This window comes from Nomascus leucogenys, chromosome 6, assembly GCF_006542625.1.
Source record: "Nomascus leucogenys isolate Asia chromosome 6, Asia_NLE_v1, whole genome shotgun sequence".
NCBI lineage: Eukaryota > Metazoa > Chordata > Mammalia > Primates > Hylobatidae > Nomascus > Nomascus leucogenys.
Genome location: NC_044386.1, coordinates 6,811,327 through 6,826,922, shown reverse-complemented (window position 1 = coordinate 6,826,922; position 15,596 = coordinate 6,811,327). Strand labels below are relative to the sequence as shown.

The window sequence follows — 15,596 nt, the reverse complement described above, 5'->3', positions numbered from 1 at the left end:
TAAGAAAAGCACTACAGGGAAAATGAGGAGCAGAGAGAATGTTCCAGAAAAGACCAACAGAATTGTCCATTCAAGCAAGATCAGGTCTGGGAAGGCCCAAGTGAGGGTTAGGGTAAATCCTCAGCTCGAGGCACAGCCAGTGTATTAGTCTGTTCTCCTGCTGCTAATAAAGACATATCCGAGACTGGGTAATTTATAAAGAAAAGAGGTATAATGGACTCACAGTTCCACATGGCTGGAAAGGCCTCACAATCATGGCAGAAGGCAAATGAGGAGCAAAGTCCCGTCTTACATGGTGGCAGGCAAGAGAGTGTGTGCAGGGGATCTCCCCTTTATAAAACCATCAGATCTCATAAGACTTATTCACTATCACTAGAACAACATGGCAAAGATCCACCATGATTCAATTACCTCCCACCAGGTCCCTCCCAAGACACATGGGGACTATGGGAGCTGCAATTCAAAATGAGATTTGGGTAGTGAAAAAGCCAAACCACATCAGCCAGTTTGGTTTCTCAACACTCTGGCTGGGAACTCACAGTAGGGATAACTCAGAAATGCCTCCTCTGCTCCAAAGAGCCAGAAACGTGGAGGTCTCCCAATAAACACGCTGCAGGCTGAGCCCAGCTCAGCTGCACTTCCCTCAAATGCACAAGTGTCATCGGGATAGGCATGGTTATTAAACAACAAAAACATATCCTCATCTTTATTGTTAATGGAAATAATTTTAATTACTTTTTAATTTTTCTCAGGTGTGTGCTTCTTCATAATGAGTCCAAATGCCCCCACTGAAACATCATCCTGGCACACAGCAGCACACAGAGAAGAGTTTCTTGGGTGCACAGAGACAGGCTTTCTAGGTTGCATTTTTCTACTTTCATTCATATGCTACTCAGTTCTTCCAGTGGTAAATACATTCTTTGGTTGCATTCCAAGTGACTGCACTAAAGGAAAAGCAAAAGGATTCTGCACCAGTTCAAAGGCTAAGAGAGGCCTTTATTTTCTTTCATTTTTGCTCATTTTCAATAAAAAAAGATGTTTGCACACTGATGTCCTATTTTTGTAAGAAAGGACACATATGCACATGCTGAATGTCTGACATCCTTTTAGGTAACAGGACAAAGAAAGTCTCTCCTTCCTAGAGAAAAATGTTAGCCTTTCGAGTTGGTGACAATTTAACAAATCTGTAAAATAACTTCAGCACGGTCTCCCTGCCAAGGCTGAAATGGGGTTGTCAGGAATAGAAGTTTCTATTGAACTCTATTCAATGAGCTTTAGTATGAGAGAAATGCAGAAAGCTGGAGTCAGATGCAAATGTGGGTCAGCTTTCCTATCCTTCCTGACCACACTGATGGCTCTTTAAGCCCATGAATGAGCAGAAGACATTCCAGGCAATCCAACCTGCCTGAAAAAAAAACCATCTCAGAGCAGGGTCCTAAGTCAGTCATTATCAGCTGAGATAAAATGGATCTATGCTTGTCAGAAAATCATTAAACAGGCTGGGCACGGTGGCTCACATTTGCAATCCCAACACTTTGGGAGGCTGAGGCAGGAAGACTGCTTGCGGCCAAGAGTTCAAAACCAACCTGGGCAATATAGCAAGACTCCCCTTCTCAATTTAAAAAAAAAAGAAAGGAAAACAAAATCATTAAATAAAACATCACTTAAAAGCTTAGGGTTTACAAAGTGAATCAAAGTTTTGTTTTTTTGTTTGTTCATTTGTTTGTTTTAATGTAACAGGCAAGAAGGATTTAATCAATGTCATGAATGTAAGAACCAACAAGAAACACTTCCATGACAGGAAGAGCAGAGATAAATCAACAACATCTAGCATGCTAACATGCCTTGACAGCGCCCTGTTTATTTACACAGCAATGTGATTGGACCGGTTATTTTCTCTTTACATTTATGAGTGTTGATTTGTTTCAACAGGACATTCACACACAAGAACATCTCTAATTCCTTAGAGACACAGGTTTGTATAATGGCAAAAACCCCAATTACTTTTGCACCAACCTGATAAAAGCCTCAAGACTTTCATAGCCCACATTTAATTTCAAGGTGGATTTGAAGTTTAAGGGAAAGCTGACATCAAGAGCAATTTCCAAATCTAAGAAGGAGGAGTGAACCTCAGAGCAGCACTCCACAAGATGGAAATGCCTGTCCTACTACGAGAGAGCACCCACTTAGGGAACCGTCGTCAGTTAGGAGTCGAACTGTGTCCCCTGAAAAAATAGGTTCAAGTCCTAAACCCCAGTACTTGTGACTGTCACCTTATTTGGAAACAGGGTCTTTCCAGATGTCATCCAATTAAGATGAGGTCATTAGGGTGGTTGTAATCCAATATGATCGGTGTCCCTATAAAAAGAGGAGAAGAGCCACAGAGGAGCTACTACGTGAAGATGGAGGCAGAGATGGAGTGATGTGTCTACAAGCCAAGGAATGCCAGTGACACCAGAAGCTGGAAGAGGCAGGGGAGGATTCTCCTCTAGAGTCTTCCAAAAGAACACAGCCCTGCAGACACTGTGATTTCAGACTTCTGCAGACTTCTGACCTCCAGAGCTGAGACAATAAATATCTTCTATTTGTTCTAAGCCATGGAACACAACTTGAAAGAGGCTTAGTTACAGCAGCACGAGAAACAGATCCAATGTCTACCCATGGGACAAATGACTGCTCTTTCTGAAATCAGTGACAGGATCCAATAAACACATTCTGGAATTCCAAGCTTCCCTGTTCCTTCCGGTGGGGCTGGTGGGCGCCACAGCAGTTACGGGTAGAGATCCTTGCTGTATTGTGTAATTGAGCTGGACGGAGAGGGAGAGATACACCACATACACTCTGCCACTGATTTCTTAAAAATAAAAATGATCCCACTTACTAGATGCACCAGGACAGAGAAAAGATACTCCTCTGCTAATTTGGAGTTCAACGTGTTCACGTATTTTTAAACCATTCAGAAAAATGAAACACAATCGCAGCATCACCCTCGCAGCCATCCTAACAGCTCTATCAATGGGGAATTGGAAGCACAAATGAAAGGCGTTTCACAAGGCAGTCAGGCAAGAGGCAGGCCGAAAAGACTTCCCTGTCAAATGCAAACGCTGCCCTGAACTCCTGAAGCCGGAAACTCTGCAGGTTACTGCACAGACTTCACTCAGAAGTTATATTGTTTTAAAAGAGTTTTCATCCGGGAGGCAGCTACGTGGAATGGCATCAGCTGGGTTGAGTGCCAGTAGCACAGAGCAGAAGGAACCTTTGGGATGGGGGTGGTTTGTGCCAAACTAAAATAACGATGTTGGGAAAACCCCACCCCTTACAGTCAAAACCTGTGAGGGCAAATCTCTTGAAGGTTTGAGGTCTTTTTACCTCCATTTTCCTTATTTTCCCAGTGACTCCTCCCAAACCAGGTTGCTGACCCACCCCCAGGGTCCCCACCCTTGTTGCTGCCTATATTTTCTCAGGGGCACACACTGAAAAATCACTCCTTTTTCCTGATCAAAACTGCCAACATCACTCTTCAGTCATGCCGTGGCAACTTCATACAATTCCACTCACTGAGGGCTTAAGAGCTGGTTATTTAAAAGGCATTACAGAGAGGCCATGTCAGGTGATATGCAGCTTCTCAGGCTCAGCACTGGGCTGCATAATTCTTTGTCCTGTGCGTTGTATGGTGATTAACACCATCCCCAGCTTCTGCCCGTGAGAGGACAGTAGCATTCCCCTATACCCGTCCAAGCTGTGACAAATGGAAGATGTTTCCTGACACAATCACATGTCCCCCGGGGGTGCAATCGCTCCCGTTTGAGAAGCACAGGTCTCCTGGCTGAGGGCCAGCCTCAGGAGGCAGACCCCTTGGGCTCAAATTCCTTTGTACTTCAGCCTCCCTCCTGTGCCTTCATCTCTGCACTTGGAAAGCTGGGGTAGGATGGTGCCCCGCTCATAAACGAATGAGTGAAGTCATGTAAGGGAAGCACTCAGAACAGGGCCTGGCACTGGGTCCGTGCACGTCTAGCTGTCTGTGCTTCGTGCAGGTTGCTATGAGCTACACTCAAGCCACTGTACAGTTTAGAGTTAACCTTATATGAGGTCTGGCCTTGCCCTCAACTGCTGGAAGGTAATCTAGGCCCTCGGAATGTCCTGCCTGAGAAGAGTGTGTTTATTTATCTGGGGGCTTAGACCCCAGGACAGTCTGAATGTGGTTTATGATGGGAACTTAGAGCCCTGTGATGTCAGTGCTGCCTCCAGAGGGGCTGGAGAATAAAAGTGTCAGCCACACCTTCGGAAGGCTGGAGACTAAAGGTCAGCTGTGCAGGCAGGATATGATTGAGCCCCAGTGGAGAACTCTGGACATCAAAGGCTCAGTTGAGCTTCGGCAATAGATAATTCTCTGGCCATTGTCACGTGTGGTTGTAGAAGAGCGGTACCAGCCATGGCTCCACAGAGAGAGGACAACAGGGGCTCCTCCATGTCTGGTGGTTTTCCTGGGCTCTTCTCTTTGCCAAAGTGCCTCTGTATTCTCCCCATGTAGCAATCCCTAATCACAGCAATAACAGCTGTCACAAGTTCCATGGGTTCTTCTAGGAAATTGTCCAATCTCTGGGTAGTCCTGGAAACCCCCCAGCTTGCAATTAGTATCAGCAGTGAGAGTGGTCCTGCATAGACTGTTCCCTCTGACTGCATAGCAGGCTCATTCCTGCATCACTTTACAACTATGTTGTTAATTTAACCATCTTCCAGTGGGAACCATTCTATTCTAAAGGATACTGAAAGCAGCCTGCTTTCCTAAGCACAGTGCTTTCTTAAGCAAAGTGAACCGGCCGCAACACTTCCTAATGGCTAACTAAGGGGTGTACATATGTGAAGTCTGTAGTAAAAGACACCAGGGCTGGGCGCAGTGGCTCACGCCCGTAATCCCAGCAGTTTGGGAGGCTAAGGCGGGCAGATCACGAGGTCAGGAGTTCAAGGCCAGCCTGACCAACATGGTGAAACCCGTCTCTACTAAAAATACAAAAATTAGCCAGGTGTGGTGGCACGTGCCTATAATCCCAGCTACTCAGGAGGCTGAGGCAGGAGAACTGCTTGAACCCAGGAGGCGGAGGTTGTAGTGAGCCGAGATCGAACCACTGCACTCCAGCCTGGGCAACAGAGTGAGACTCAGTCTCAAAAAAAAAAAAAAAAAAAAACAAAAGGTAGACTTGTTTTTAATTTCATTTTAAATCCCCATTCCCATAGAATGGACAGGGGCAGCTAGCAAGCAGTGTTGGGCAGGACTTCAAGCTTTAGGAGGGGCAGGACTCGATGTCTCTCCAAGGGGTGTGAGCCGACTGCATGAGGCACACACCCTGCCAATGCTCCTGGCTTAGGAATAGTGGGCAAAAATAGCTACAGCCACTGAGCCTGGCTGTGGCCTTTTCTGAGCATCATGCCCTGGGTGAGAGGGCCGAGCAGACACAGCTGTGCTCTTCCCACAAACATCCCCAGGCCACAGGTTGAGCTGGCCTCCCAACCTGCAAAATTAACATGGAATACCCGGGCTGAGGGCTGAGCCTCATATACACTGACGATCCAGGGCCCCAGTGGCATGGGAAAGACAACCACAGAATGGCTGGGGTTATATTAGGGGCAGAGGCGAATATATTCCAATTCAAGATGTACGTAAAAGCAAAAACGTCAAGGTACACAGGGAGAGCTAAAACCAAGAGATTTGGCCAACAAATTCAACACCTCAGAGTAGTCAGTCTTGAGAAAATGACTATGATACAAGCATGTTTATGATCCTTGGGGAGATTTTTAAAAGCAGGCAGATGGTGTCAAAAAAACAAAATATATGTTATAAAACAACAACAGCAAAAAAAGGTTAAAATACAAACAATAACAACAACAAACCTGAAGATGAAAATACAGTCATCTGTCAATGAACATATGAAATGAGTAGCTACTGGCTGCCAATGGCTGGACAGCATTCTGCTAAGGGCAAGGATAGGACACTGGAGAGACAGTCACATCCCTGCCCAGAAGTTTATGTTCCAGCAGCAGACAATCAATAAACAAAGAGAGGGGTGTGTCCTATAATTTAAGGTTCTATAAGTCGCCCTAAGTGCCATGGAAACACTCAAGCAAGGTGAGTGATGTTGCCTTATGAAGTGACAGATGGGGGTCAGGAAAGATCGTTCTAAGAACATGCAACCTGTGGACGAGAACATTCCAGACAGACAAAAGGACCTTATCCTGATTAATTGGTTCTATTACAAATAGTAACAATGATAAAGCAAACATTGTATTACTGGAATCTTCCATGTTCCCATCAAGTTAAACATCTGATGCCACTTACACTCTGTCCTTCCCCACTCAATTAGAAATCCTGGCTAAAATAATTAGACAAAATACTACATCAGAATAAGGTAAATTAAGGATATGAAAGAGAGAAAGAAAATTCTATACAAATAAATTGAGAGTCTCAGATCAACTAACAGAACCCAGAAGAGCCCACTGACACTGTAAGGTCAACATAAAAACAATAGTATTCTTATATATAAACACTGACCAATTAGAAAAGGTAATTTAAAAAATTCTGTTTATAAAACAACAAAAAGACTTTAGATGCCTAAGATTGAGTCTAAGGAAAATTATTATTGATTTTATGAAGGAAAAAAGAGTTTCTGAAGGACACAAAAAGTAATCAGAATTCTTTGAGAGACATGCCACGCCATTTGATGAAAAGACTAAACACAAAAAGAGCATATTTCTGGATGTTTTCTACACTACCCTTTTATTAATTCTTAGGCTTTAAATATCTTTCATAACAAAAATTTAGAAATTCAATATAATTTAAATCCAAAACCCAAATGGACTTTTCATTGAACATGACAAACTGATCCGCTAAGAAAAAGTGAGCTAAAAACATTCTGAACAAGAAGAGGTACTTGGCCTTCCGGGTAGTAAGTCTTCTTAGAAACCTGTAACATTAAAACAAGATGGCTTTTGTGCAAAGAGAGACCACCATATCCAGGCAACAGACCAGCAGGATCTTAACTGTTCTCCTGTTTACATTACCTGGGCACCAGTATGCATGCAACAGCATGTCTAGGCTGCTGGGGGAGAGAATTTTTAAACGGTAATTTTTAAAATTACCTTTTCTAATTGGTCAGTGTTGATGCATAAGAATACTATTGTTTTTATATTGATCCTGCAGTTGTGGTGGGCTCTGTTATGAGTTCTGTTAGTTGATCTGAGACTCCCAGTTTATTTGTATAGATAGTATGGTCATCTGCAGATAATTAGAATTTTCTTTCTCCCTCTCATGTTTACCTTATTGTCATGTAGTATTTTGTCTAATTGTATTAGCCAGGATTTCTAATTGAGTGGGGAAGGACAGAGTGTAAGTGGCATCAGGAGCACAGAGGGTGAAGGAGAGAGCGGGGAGTGTGAGGGAGAGGAAGAAACCAGGCACAGCATGGGGGCCTGCGCCCAGCCCTCCAAGGGGCTCTAGTGGGAGAGTGATAAAGGAGAGGTGATGGTGCCTGCCGGATCTTGTGTCCACGATGACAGTGTCCTCTTAGAGCCATAAAGACTAACTTGAGTTCACTTAGTCCAGCCTCCTCCCTTTGCACAAGAAATGGAGGCATAAAGAGAATAATGGCTTGGCAGAGGTCACATGACTACTTACCAACAGAACCCACTGGCCAGCTCATCTTTGGGCTCTTTTCAACTGAGGCACACCAACAGTATTCTGTCCCTTGACATGGCATTTGAGCCATTCTGTCCACACCCTCTGGAAACCCTGGAAAGCCTCCCTGCTTCACCTCCACAGCAGTGTACCCTCACTGGCTCTCTTCTCCCCATCATGGCTCCTCTATTCCTTTCCAGATCCTGTTCCTGGCACACCCCTGGCTCTCAATGTCCCCACCAACCCTGTGACAGCCCTCTCAGCTACTCAGTCACCCTCTCCCTGGATGGCTTCAAAACTCCATGTCTTGGTTGACAAGCTCTAAACTAGTAGCTCACATCTCAGCCTAGGCCTGTCCCCTAGACAACACACCGTTTATCGTGCTGTCAGATGAAGATGCTGGGAGCAGCCACCCACATAGCAGCAGCACTAGGGAAAAAAGCCAATAGTTAGACAACACTCTCCTCAGGAGATGACCTGAGGCCCAGAGCCTCAACAGGTGCAAAATGAATGAATGTGGGTTTGTCAGCAGGTATCCGAAGCCATCCGTTCAATAGCTTGTGACCATGTGGAAGGAAAATCAGTGTGTCACAGAAGTAGGAAGGATCTTTAAGTAGGAAAATTCTAGTAATTGAGAAGGAATCTAAGGACAACAACCAGTCCTGGAGGGTTGCAGGCACCTAGAGAAATAGGAAGCCTATAGACAAGGCACTCCAGAAACAGAAGAACTGAGTTGTCGAAACTGTGGTTCGAGATGTAAAACAAGGCTACGGACAGAATTGAAGCTCAGCTATCCCAAACAAGTGACAGTATGAGGCCCCAGCCAGCTCCTTGGCTGTGGCACGATGGGTTTGCTAAAATGGGGACGGAGTGACTTTGACCATGAGTCAAAGACAGCTATTTCAAAAGCCTTTGTTCTCTGTGCCTGGCTTATTTCACCTCCAGTTAGACAGGACAAATAAGATTCAGTGATCTATTGTATAACATACTGACCATAGTTAATAATAATGCATTGTATATTTCAAAATTGCTTAAAGAGTAGATTTTAAAGCTTCTCACCAAAAAACTATGGAAGTGACATGTTGCATATAATTAGATTTAATTTTATATTCAACACGTATGTATCCAATTATACATGCACACATATATACACATACACATCTATACATATACACATACATACAGATATAAATACATATACCTTGTACCCCATAATACATACAATTATAATTTGTCGATTAAAAACAAAGTTTAGCAATATAAATTGAAAAAAATAGACTCTGTTCTCAGTTATAGGACTCCTCTTTATAGTTTAAGGTCAAGTTGTTTACAGAACTAAGTATGTCACAAATCAAGACATAAAAGAAGAACAAAAAATATTTTCACACCTTACCTGGTCCCAGGGAGAGACAGTCCCTCCAAAACACATGAAGAGGTAACCCATGGCAACAAGGCATATCCATATCACCAACGAGAAGAGGCGCAGCAGCTTCTTAAACACAGACTCGATGCAGACCAGGATAAATATCGCAAAGAAAATCGCCAGGGCAGTTGGAACTGTGATTAGAAACGCCACATGGTCTTCAACTTCCTGAGGAGAGAAAAAAATACATGGAAATTTACCATTTAGAGACACTGTGATACCAATGATTTATGCTGTTAAAATGTTATCAACACTTGTCAATGTCAAAATATATTGGGTTTAAGAAATTGTTTTGAAAGTAGAACAGTTTGAACATTTAAAATTCAACTTTCATAATAAATAAGCATGTTTTTCTAAATAGATAATCCAATGTTGGATATTTAAAATAGGACAAACAATATCTCATCAAAGTTACATCTTCCCTGATAAATGCAGAAATGGATTTTATTCAGAAGTGAATGTAAGAACACATTAATGCCAGGAGAAAATAAGACAACCAACTTCCCTCCCTAAATCAGAGGAGCAGAAATACCTTGGCCTTAGAAAACTATCTTCCAAATGGATTTGAAATGTTTTATTTAAAAAACTTTTTAAAAAATTATCTGTTTTTAAAGTGATGAGCTTTTATTTTAATGCATGGCAATTAATGTTTTGATGGGATCATAGGTTAATAGAAAAGGGTCAGAAAGTGCTGAATATGGAAAGTGAGGGAGCAGGAAATGCATAGAGGAGGGTGCCATGTTTGTTATTTCTCTCTCAAGAGAGGTGGAGAAAATCAAATCACAAACATGGCAAAAAGAAACAAACAAGCAAAAAGAAAATGGGCATTTATTATTCACTTCTTACTAATGCATTTCTTTACATTTATTTTGGCACACAATTTTTTTTATTTATCTCTTCCTTACCACATGACAAAGACCCACCATTTCCATTCTACACAAGTTCGACTCCACATACAGACATTATGTTTCATTTGATTACATAAGCCTGGGCTTAGGCTTTAGCTTCTGCAAAATATTATGCTGGAAGCTTGCTATGGACAGCGTTTACTATGGAACAGAACACAGCGTAAGGTCTTTAATTCTCACCCAAACATGTTTAGTTACGGAAATACCCATAGACACTTCTATTAAAAAAAAAAAACTGGCCGGGTGTGGTGGCTCACGCCTGTAATCCCAGCACTTTGGGAGGCCGAGGCGGGCAGATCACAAGGTCAGGAGATCGAGACAATCCTGGCTAACACGGTGAAACCCCGTCTCTACTAAAAATACAAAAAAAAATTAGCCGGGCGTGGTGGCGGGCGCCTGTAGTCCCAGCTACTCGGAGAGGCTGAGGCAGGAGAATGGCGTGAACCCAGGAGGCGGAGCTTGCAGTGAGCCGAGATCGCACCACTGCACTCCAGCCTGTGCGACAGAGTGAGACTCCGTCTCAAAAAAAAAAAAGAAAAAATTCCAAGGCTGGGACCATATCTGGGACTTACAAAGGGACTGTCTGTCTGGTGATCTCTATTCTTTACAGGTGGGCACAAGGTTCATTCCACCCATTGGCAGCTCTAACTTCACACTGGAAATGGCTCCATGCAAATACCAAGCAACGAAGCACAGGGAGATGGGGAAACAGAGCAGACCAGCCAAAAATCCACACGGAGTCCTGGTTCCCAAGGAGGGAAAAAACCAGCATCCAAGCCCTCTTAACTGACATCGTTTCCCTTTCTCTCCCACAATTACGTGTGCTAAATGATGCCTGGGAAAGAGGCAAGAGGAACAACAAGAATGGTAAATGCTAGTAAGTGCTACTGGTGCTAAGCAGGCTTACATATATAAACCTCTTTAATCTTTACAACCACCATCCTGGTGGGGGCAGGCAGGATGGGGGGCACTAGTGTTAGTTCCATTCTACAGCTGACGAAACTGAGGCACGGAGAAGGGCTGCCATGAATTGTCCAGCTGGTGGGTGAGACAGACCTCTAGCCCGGGATCACCTGTGGGTCTGTGGTCCTGCAGCGGACAGTGAGCTCAACCGAATGGGGCCCGTTGTTGCCGTGGCCAAAAGAATGTGTGTTTCCAGAATTGGCAGAAAACAAGTGGATCAAATGAGATGTTCTTTTTCTCTCCCTCCACTGCTATTTTTATCCACGATTAAGTGCCTAAGTTATTACTCCTACCCTCAGACACAGTTTACAATTGCTGCAAAAGGGTATTAGGTGTCTGCCAGGCTGTGAGCACTCCCCAGCACTCAGACACCACGAACAAATGGACACGTGGGACATGACAGCGTGTCATCTGAGGACATCAAATCTGAGATTATGATCACTACACACACAGAGCCGTGAAAACTGACTGAATTTAAACCTCCCCAAATGAACCTCACTGAGCTGTGGACAGAAAACTAACCAGTAAATAATCAGGAAACCTATTTCCTAGTATGACTTTTTTTTCCAGTCATTTCATTACCCCAGCAGGGGCGAAACAATCATTGACTTTACTGGCTCTTAGATCTCCAGGAAGACTGAAAAACCGTGCAAACATATGCATGACTGTAAAGTGACAATTAGTAAAGCAGGGAACAAGAAGATGGTGATATAGTCTTTCCAGGAAGCAGAGGAGAAACGGAATGACCTGTAAGAGCTTTCCCGTGCTTCTCTTTTAAAGGATCTCTCTGTCAACAAGACAGAGACCAAATGTCTTATTTTTCTGGGTAAAGTATGTAAGACTTGATTTTGATTTTGTTCTAAATTGTAAACTCTCTGTTTTTTCTTTTTTAAAAATCAGATCCCTGAGATGTGATTTGTCAGGGCTGCAGGTGACTTCTCCATCATGAGTCACAGTGAGCACAGTGTCTGGGTCCTACAACCCTCTTAGAGTCCTGCAAAAATGTTTAAATTTCTTTCAAAATGAGAGCAGCCAAAAAAGCACAAACTCTTAGGGTCAAAGATTACATACATCTTTATGACAATGCAGTTGCAAATTATAAAGAGGACTTCGACCTCTGAAGTCCTAATCTAGGTCGTGATCCTTGGTGGCTGGTGGTGTGCCTGCCCTCACCAGATAGGTGACATTAGCAGGTGGGTTCTGCACAGCAGAGGAGGGGCGTCATCCTCAGACCACACACCCCCACCTCGGAGGGTGAGCCAGAGGCTCAGACGGCCAACGGCTTGAGACAGTGAGCTGCTGCTTGTGAGGCCTGTGACCCTCACCTTTGCAAAAGCTGGGCCCACTGAAAAACAGAGACTCTTCAAGGAAGAGAACAGCCACCAGTTCATTCTGCATCTGCCTTTGAATGCCAACTCTGAAGGAGTTTTGAGAACCTTGCATGAGGGTGTCATGGGAAGAACAGAAGAGTATTCACTAGAGGATGTACGAGCTCACAGGCCACAGTATTCCCTGGCCTCGCTGCCTGCACCATGCGTTTTTCTGAAGGCTAAGTCAGTGGAATAAAGAGATATCCTCAGACCTAGGATGACAGCTCCTCCTTTCTCCTGTCCAGCTCCCAGCAGATGGAGAAAGGAAGGAAGCCAGCAAGGTACACCCCGAGGCCATGTTCTTCTGATTGAGTTGTTTTCAAACATTAGAATATAAAACAGACAGACTAGCTTAAAATAAGCAAACTAAAACATTAAAACCATCATCAATCTCAATTAAATATTCCTATGTATCCTAACCCCTCCTCCCTTTGTGGAAAAAAATACCATATAATGCAAACTAAATAAAATGTACTAAAATCATTTTAATATTACCTAAAATATACTAAAATGTCTTTTTATAAATGGCTTTAACAAGGTAAAATAAAATTTACCATATAATGCATACTAAATGAAATGTACGAAAATGCCTTTAAAGCAGGAGATTTTGACTATGGTATCATCCACTGTGATGATAATGGGTTCCTTCCACTCTAAGCATTTTATCCCTTCATTTTCCATGCATTTTCTGGTAATTTCAGATGGCTTCTAATTGCTAGGCCTATTAAATACCCATCACTTTTATTCCTTATGTGACAACTCCTTTGTTTCTTAGATGTTTTTCCATGCAGTAACAGCTTATCTGTATTTTCTTTCTTTTCAACGTACTTTTTCTTTTTTTCTTTTTTTTTGTTAAATAGTACTATTTTGTATGTAGGTGGTAAAAGACAGTCGAATGTAAAATATTGCCTTTCTATTTAATTTAAAAAATTATATTTTAGTGAAATGCTTTGAAGTCAGCAAGACCAACGGTAGAAACAGATTTCCATCACTTCTTGCTGTGAATTTTCATTGGGAGAAGCCGAATGTCCCTCAGCCAGCTTCTTCACATGCAGTCATCCAGATTTGGTGTGGCTTCTGGGTGTTTCGTATGTCACAGGTGTACCACAAATGACAGTAATTACTAGGAAAAATGAAATCAGCCTTTAGCTCTGATAAACATTTGACTACAAATGGATGTGTGGAGATATATTTTTTCATCTGTATATAGATAAATAGATAGATAGACAATTTTTATTCTTATCTACATACACAGTCATACTCCATTTACCATGAGGTGTGAAAGGAATAAATAGGCAATTATAATAATTTTAAACATCTATAAAACTAATAAAATAGCCTCAAACTGTTTAAAGCAAAAATTTAGAAAATCAGAGAAAAAAAGTAAACTAATCTACTAAGAGCAGACAATTTCAGCTCCCCATCTTGCTATTGATAGGTCAAGCAAATAAAATAAAAATGCAAACAAGAAAAGATGTTAAAGGATTTGAACATCATAATTAGTAATCTTGGCCTAACTGAGAAATAGAGAATTCCACACGCAACCGTTAGGTGGAACAATATTCTTCTGAAGTGCATGTGGAATATTTGCAAAAATCATGTGTCAGGCAACCTCCAAAGATTTCAAAGAAGAGGTATCACACAGACCCATGTTCTTTGATTACAGCATAATTTATCTTAAAAGTTTATCACAAAAATGTAAATTAAAAGTTACCACATATAAGATAAAAAGCACAATTCTGAATAACCTTTAGAATGAAAAGTAAAACATAATGTGAATTTTATTTTATTTTATTTTTAACATTTAAGTTCAGGGGTAATTGTGCAGGTTTGTTACAGAGGAAACTTGTATCCTGGGGGTTTGTTGTACAGATTATTTCATCACCCAGGTATTAAGCCTAGTACCCACTGGTAATTTGTCCTGATCCTCTCCCTCCTCCCACCCTCCACCCTCCTCGGATAGGCCTCAGTGTGTGTTGTTCCCCTCTATGTGCTCATGTGTTCTCATAATTTAGCTCCCACTTCAAGTGAGAATATGCAGTATTTGGCTTCCTGTTCCTACATTAGTTTGCTAAGGATAATGGCCTCCAGCTCCATCTATGTCCCTGCAATGGACATGATCTTGTTGTTTTTCATGGCTGCATAGTATTCCATGGTGTATATGTACCACATTTTATTTATCCAGTCTACCATTGATGGGCATGTAGGTTGATTCCATGTCTTTGCTGTTGTGAATGCTGCTGCAATGAATATTCACATAAATGTGTCTTTATAATAGAATGATTTATATTCCTTAGGGTATATACCCAGTAATGGGATTGCTGGGTTGAATGGTATTTCTGTCTTTAGGTCTTTGAGGAATTGTAACGCTGTCTCCCACAATGGCTGAACTAATTTACACTCCACCAACAGTGTAAAAGTGTTCCTTTCTCTACACAACCTCACCAGCATCTGTTTTTTTGGTTTTGTTTCTGTTTTTTGGTTTTTTTGTTTTTTTGCTTTTTAATAATAGCCACCTGGATGGGCATGGTGGCTCACGCCTGTATTCCCAGCACTTTGAGAGGCTTCAGTGGGCGGATCACCTGAGATCAGGAGTTCGAGCCCAGCCTGGCCAACATGACGAAACCCTGTCTCTACTAAAAATACAAAAATTAGCCAGGCATGGTGGCACATGCCTGTAATCCCAGCTACTCAGGAGGCTGAGGCAGGAGAATCGCTTGAACCCAGGAGGCGGAGGTTGCAGTGAGCCGAGATTGTGCCACTGTATGCCAGCCTGGGTGACACAGAAAGACTCTGTCTCAAAATAATAATAATAATAATAGCCACCTAATGTAAATTTTTAAAGAATAATGAGAACAGTGCACATCAACGTTTGCGGTGTGTGGTAACAGTGGTGTCTGGTGGGAAAATTGCAAGTTCGAATACTGAACTGAGTTGCTTAGGTGTCAGTTTTGCTGTTTGTTACCTTTCCCAGAATCCCCTTCCCTCTAGAGTTCTTGGTTAGAACTGAACACAAAGGGCCAGGCGCGGTGGCTCACGCCTGTAATCCCAGCCCTTTAGGAGGCTGAGGCGAGCAGATCACGAGGTCAGGAGATCAAGACCATCCTGGCCAACAAGATGAAACCCCATCTCTACTAAAAAAATACAAAAAATTAGCTGAGTATGGTGGCACATGCCTGTAAACCCTGCTACTCGGGAGGCTGAGGCACAAGAATCACTTGAACCCAGGAGGAGGAGGTTTCAGTGAGCCGAAATCGTGCCAC

The 15,596-nt window shown here is 42.6% G+C and overlaps 1 protein-coding gene across 1 annotated transcript in view; it reads right to left on the bottom strand.

The window, feature by feature from the left end:
- The window catches only part of ADCY2 (adenylate cyclase 2), a 434,401-nt gene that overhangs the window by 407,051 nt on the left and 11,754 nt on the right, over window positions 1-15,596 (bottom strand). Inside the window, exon 2 of the mRNA XM_030813903.1 lies at window positions 9,063-9,260. Within this exon, the coding sequence (XP_030669763.1) occupies window positions 9,063-9,260 (198 nt within the window). The remainder of the gene's footprint in view (window positions 1-9,062; window positions 9,261-15,596) is intronic.